General features: G+C 40.0%; 1 protein-coding gene across 1 annotated transcript in view; it reads left to right on the plus strand.

Annotated features, from left to right (window-relative positions):
* LOC148024351 (S-adenosyl-L-methionine-dependent methyltransferases superfamily protein) overlaps positions 1-5,862 on the plus strand; it is an 88,551-nt gene extending 82,689 nt beyond the window's left edge. Inside the window, exons 7-15 of the mRNA XM_087693969.1 lie at positions 505-590; positions 917-1,212; positions 1,322-1,377; positions 1,507-1,592; positions 3,569-3,661; positions 3,736-4,048; positions 4,120-4,748; positions 4,857-5,085; positions 5,211-5,862. Coding sequence (XP_087550095.1) covers positions 505-590; positions 917-1,212; positions 1,322-1,377; positions 1,507-1,592; positions 3,569-3,661; positions 3,736-4,048; positions 4,120-4,748; positions 4,857-5,085; positions 5,211-5,440 — 2,018 coding nt within the window. The 3' untranslated portion in view covers positions 5,441-5,862. The remainder of the gene's footprint in view (positions 1-504; positions 591-916; positions 1,213-1,321; positions 1,378-1,506; positions 1,593-3,568; positions 3,662-3,735; positions 4,049-4,119; positions 4,749-4,856; positions 5,086-5,210) is intronic.
* The last annotated feature ends 224 nt before the right edge of the window (positions 5,863-6,086 follow it).

A 6,086-nucleotide genomic window follows, 5' to 3' on the forward strand; every position in this document is an offset into this window, starting at 1 on the left:
CAGGCCTTATACTTCTGTTTTTGTCTTATATTTGTTATTTTTTAGAAGTTCGTCACATAGCTGATTTTGTACTCATTTCAGGACATTTTGTCTTGAGGGGATTATTAGTAAAATCATTCTTTTCTTTGAACAAAAAAGCTTCCTCTCAATACATGTTTCCTTTTTCATTTTTTTCTTTCATCCCCTACCCACAAAAAAAAAAAAAAAAACCTAAAACACACACACACACGCACCTGCCCACCCACCCACCAAAAAAATAAAAAAACGACTGCCACTTTTTGTTTTAGAATACAATTATTGATTTAGTTTAATAAGTCTGAAGAAAATTCTGATAAGCCACTTTCTCTAAATATCCAAATGCAACCATGAGGAAATGTATCAAGATAGGATTCTAATGTCTACAAAGTTGGATCTTATTTAGCAAAGAAACAATTTGCAAACAGTTGGTTCACAATCAATATTTATGCCTTTGATAAATGCAATAACAAATTACTGGATGAGCAGTGTGTGCTGCACCGGGTTCAAAGACTTTTCAACTTCTTGAGATGATTCACAATACTGACCAGAAAGACTCACTTCCTGATGGCCTGGTGAGTACTAACACTCCTCAAAAGTTTCAAAAAATACTTTTACACAAACTAAATATGTTTGTAAAGTGAAGCATTGTGTGCTAACATTTACTGTTGCTGAACTTTCATTTTATGATCTGGTTAGTAAATTGCTGGTATGAGTTGACTGTTCTCATCGTTGTTTGACCTTGTGCTTGCATCATAGTATATTGGCAGTTTTCTTAGTTGCCCCAACTGTATGCTCATTTCACCTGCTGCTCAGTTTACACCTTAGCAGGCCATGAAGATAGTCTTTCAAACATGTGTTATTTACAGCCACATATACTGAAGTCACAACACCTTTCCAGGTGGTTGCAAATGACTTGGATGTTCAACGTTGCCATCTTCTGATACATCAAACAAAACGAATGTGCAGTCCTAATGTTATCGTCACAAATCATGAAGCTCAACATTTTCCTGGACTGAGAAAAGATAAAGAACGTGCATCAGAGCCATCAAAAGATGGAGCAGAGTCTTCTGTCGTGTCTGATCATGTGGTCAATATTGAAGAAGAGAGGGGCTTACTTTTCGACCGTGTCCTTTGTGATGTTCCTTGCAGTGGTGATGGAACCATCCGTAAAGCACCGGACCTATGGAAGAAGTGGTATGCTGTTGTAAAATTATGCACCATGGTGCCATGTATTCTTTTGTAATGGTAATCCTCTACGCTAGCTATTTTTTTAAAAATACATGTTCTCATGACTTTCAAACAGGAATGCAGGCATTGGGAATGGGCTACATCGCCTGCAGGTTCAGATTGCAATGAGAGGTTCACTTAATGTGTGATTTGCTTGGTTATTTGTTTCTGATTTTCAGGGCTGGCTATTGAAGAGCTTGAGATTCTGTAGTTTTTGAATGCCATAGAATGAAGTTTGAAACACTTAGCCTTTTGATGTAGGTGTTGCACTGTTGAAAGTGGGTGGCAGGATGGTGTATTCAACCTGCTCTTTGAATCCGATTGAGAATGAAGCAGTGGTTGGGGAGGTATGCTATGAGAAAGTGGTTACCAGTGACGATTGCTCTCTAATGTTGCAATTAAATATAGATCATTATTTGTCGTCGTCATCTTTACCTTGATTCCTAGAAAGGCCAATTCTTGAATGAAGTGTGAATTTAAATCTTAATGCCCTTTGTGAGCATTGAGTATATCTATCTTTTGAATAGTTAAAATGTGCAGTGCACCTTTTTTAAATCAGTGTTGAGTGTTAACTATGCTTATCTTTACTTTTTAAGTCTCAGTGCTGAAAAGTTATAAATGCAAAGCTGGATTGTTAATCTGGTGTAAGTCCTAATAATTGGAAGGTTTCTCTGAAGGAAGTTGTTTTGAGGTTACCATTGAAATTCAGCCTAGTAAGCATTATCCGTTACTTTTGTGTAATACTTCCTTGAGATTTGATTTGATAGTGAGTGCTGCTCCTCTTCCATTCAGTTGTTTTAAAACTCAGGTATCCATTCCCACTTCTGGAGTTGCTGGTCGGTGTGTGAAGATGTTGCAGTCAGCACTTGCATCCTCGTGCTAGGATCTTGCCATTACTGTTCTTTGAGCTAGTTCAGCTTCATTCAGCAATTCCATTTGAATCAATTGAGACCAGCTGCTGTATGAGGCTGCATCACTTCTAATGGTTGAAAGCAGGAGGTTGTGTTTCACTCTGTGGTGCACTACGATGCTACAGTCTTGCTTGTTGAAAGTCTCTGACCAGTAAGCCCAACACTTCTTTCGAGAGTTGAGTTGATGCAGGAGGATAGTGCAGAGGATAGTGCAGACGAAGTGTTTTCCTCTTCATCTTCCTCTACCTCAGTCCTCTCTCTTACCACCTCCTCTTCCTCTACCTCTCCTCTCTCTTCCCTTCATCTGCCTCTACCTCTATCTCCTGTTCCTTTGTATGTTCTTTCACTTCCCTTACCTCTACCTCCACCTCTAGTTACCCTTATACCTTAATCACAATTCCTAAGCCTCTTCATGAACCTTCGGATTGTACACACCTTTTACATTGAGACAGCCACAAAGTTTATTTTTCTGAGGCTAATCATTAATTTCATATGTTTTTTCCAATGATTGTATGAAATGGTAGTTTTACCCACAACATTGTTGTGTACATTCAGTACCTTACTAAGTCCGCATACTGGGCACATCATACGCATTATACCTGGCTATCCTGGTGACATATTACTGAAGGCCTTTGCTTATCTGAAAACTTTTGATGGCTCATTGATCTAGACTTTCTGAATTTGTTCTCTGACTTGCTGAATTAAAAAGTCAAATAGTGAGAGAGTTGCCATGTGAAGAGTTGAAACCCTTTGATTCCATGGTTGCGAAATCATCGCTGTAAAGATGAGTCAGTGCTTGTGAAATCACCACCATGTCATGGCGGCCTTTGAGAAAGGCAGATTTAACCCCGTCATAGGCATTCTCAAAGTCAAGCAGCAGACCCTTCGATTCCATGGTTGCGAAATCACCGCTGTAAAGATGATCCAGTGCTTGTGAAATCGTCACCTCTTTATGGTGCCCTTTGAGAAAGGCGGATTTAACCCTGTCTTAGGCATTCTCAAAGTCAAGCAGCAGCATTGCAAGAGCTTATGTGTCCCCTTGTGGAAGTGCTTGGACCCCAACAACTCATCTGTAAATGGAGTGAACAACTGCTGAGCTCTCTCTTGGCATGCTCTTATAATGCAGCTATGGTGCGCATTATGAAAGGCTTTTTGTGTTGTCAATAGGTCTCTGTGGAAGTTTTCTGCCGCCTATTTAGCTGTCTTATGATCCCTCTTGTGGTCTAATGTGTATCAAAAAAGAGACCCCTGAATGCTAAAATTTCAGGGTTACGTAGAACAGAATGTAGCGTCATCATTGATCAGTTAAGGTAACAGCAAGTGGTCTAGTCCAATTGGAGCATGGGAAAGAGCTCTTTGTAAAGTTTCAAGTACTCTGGTAGATGCTTACATTACCTGGGTTGTTATTACAGATTTTGAGACGTGCAGATGGGTGTTTGGAACTTCTGGATGTCTCAAGTGAGCTGCCAGAGCTAAGAAGACGGCCAGGACTGAAGACCTGGAAGGTCAATCTTCGTGAATCAGTTCATGAGGCTCAAGCTTGTTTTGATGTTTACAGTTTATCCATCTTCTGCAACAGGTGAGAGACAAAGGTCAATGGCTTCATTCTTATCGATATGTGAACAATCATCGGACAGGTTCTGTTGTTCCAGGCATGTTTCCGCTGGGTCAAGGTTCAGAAAAGCATTCAGAACACAAAGATGATGTTGATAATAATCCTAATCTCTCTGAAAAGCTGGAAGAAGATGAAACAGATCTTGAGATTCTTGTGAATGGCGAGGGTGGAGAGGTAGCTATTCTTCCGCTGGAGCATTGTGTACGTATATTGCCCCATGATCAGGATACGGGAGGGTTCTTTGTTGCTGTTTTCCGGAAGGTTTCTGTATTCAAAGGTATTTCAGCACAGTTTATTTTCACAAATTTCCTTCAGTCTTACAGTAATTAATCCTTTTTCTTTTTGCAGTTGAACACTTGCCCAAAGAGAGATCCAGAAATTACAGGCCTGCTGCTAAGGTGGCTTCAACAGTCGAGTCATCTATGGCCGCAGACAAGCAAGTTTCTGTGAAGGATCTATCAGAAACTGTTGGAAGCGGATTCAAAGAAGCAGCTTCTGAAGTACCTGAAAACAGTTGTAACAACACAGTTACTGATACAGCTCCTGATGAAGGTCCAGCCATGGAGAAGTTTTCGGAATTGCAAGCACCTGTGTCTGAAGAGCTGCATGGTGATAAAGTTTCAGTTAAGGAGAGTCTGGATAACAAGGGAACACCAGATGAGCTAGAGACAGGAAACATGGGGTTGAAGGTCTCTGATGTGAACAATGAGAAACCTGGCGGGGTTCAGCGACAAGGGAACTGGAAGGGAGTGGACCCTGTCCTTTTCCTGAGAGATGAAGCTCTTATAAGCAGCCTCATAAACTTCTATGGGATAAAAGAATCACTTCCTTTACATGGGCATCTGGTTACCAGAAGTGAGGATACTACTCGCCTGAAGCGAATCTACTATGTCTCTCAATCAGTAGCAGATGTAATGAAAATGAATTTTAGGGCAGGAGACCAAATGAAGATCACCTCTGTTGGACTCAAGTTATTTGTAAGTCACTGTCTTACCAGTATGATTGCTGTGTCACCTTCTGTGATAGTGTGTTTTGGCATAAGTGAAACCTGCATATCTGATTCTCCCCATCTGTTTCTGTTTCAGGAAAGGCAAGGTGGAAAAGAAGGTTCATGTGCATTCAGAATAGCCTCAGAGGGCCTTCCTTTGCTGCTTCCTCATGTGTCAAAACAGATTGTCCGTGCTTCCAAGGAAGACTTTAAGTTGTTGCTTGCCCAGAGAACTGTTTCTTTCACAGCATTTTCAGATGCGATCTTTGTTGCAGCTGTAGCAGCTCTGCTTCCTGGATGCTGTATTGTGATTCTCAACGATGAAAGTCAGTGATTCTTATCAAAGTTCACAAGATCTATTTTGGACTTCAATTTGTCTTTTAATAAAAAGTTTTTCTGTTGATGTTTTTGAACTGTATCTGTTAAGATCTTATTGATACTCATTTTACAGATGAATCGAAGGAAGAGAATGTTGCTTCTTCTACGATTGCCATTGGGTGCTGGCGAGGAAGAAGTAATGTCAGTTTATTAGTCCCAAAAGAAGATGCAGGGCAGCTTATGGAAAGACTCTTTCCAGGGGCTGAAGAAACTGAGCAGCCAATGAATGAAAACGATGATATTTTGCAAAGTGAAGAGACCATTGTAGAAGACAAGGATGACGAAATGCAGTATGAAACATGAGTCTTATATGGAACGAATGAATCCTCAAAAATTTTCCAGTAATCTTGTCAGTATACAAACATATTAAGCAGTGTAGTGTACTTGCTAATTCCTGAAGACTTTTTAAGAGAAGAGTGGACATCACCAGCACATTGGGACAACATTATGTTTGCTCCCTTCTTGTACCAAGATTTGAACACCCGGTACTTAACATCACTAGATTTCATGTTCTTTAAGAAATAGGATTAAATCACTTTGAATCAGATTCAAAAGAATACACGTGTATTCTCTGGTTCATTAATTATGAACTGCAGGGCAGAGTGTCATTCTTGTCCCATCAGTTCGTATGTAACATTTATTGATTTTGCATCCTTCTAGAATGGCAATAACATTGAGACTATTGATTCAACATAATAACAGCAAAATTGCAAGTTACCAATTTGGATCCAATTCAATTCCCTTCTGCGGAGTATGTCTGTACTTTCGTGGCCTAAGCTTTTGACAATGGCTGCTTGTGCTACTTAATACCCTTCTATGGGGTTCATTGATCCTTAGGTAAGGCTAAAACTTTGAAGGTGGCTTCTTGTTATTGGAAAGGGTGGCTCTTAAATGGTTTGCTCTTATTAATGAAAGGGATAGTTACAGTACATGGATTCTCTGGATGTAT

Source organism: Lygodium microphyllum, chromosome 15 (genome assembly GCF_053477565.2).
Source record: "Lygodium microphyllum isolate KBCC chromosome 15, Lygodium_microphyllum_v1.1.10, whole genome shotgun sequence".
Classification (NCBI taxonomy): Eukaryota; Viridiplantae; Streptophyta; class Polypodiopsida; order Schizaeales; family Lygodiaceae; genus Lygodium; species Lygodium microphyllum.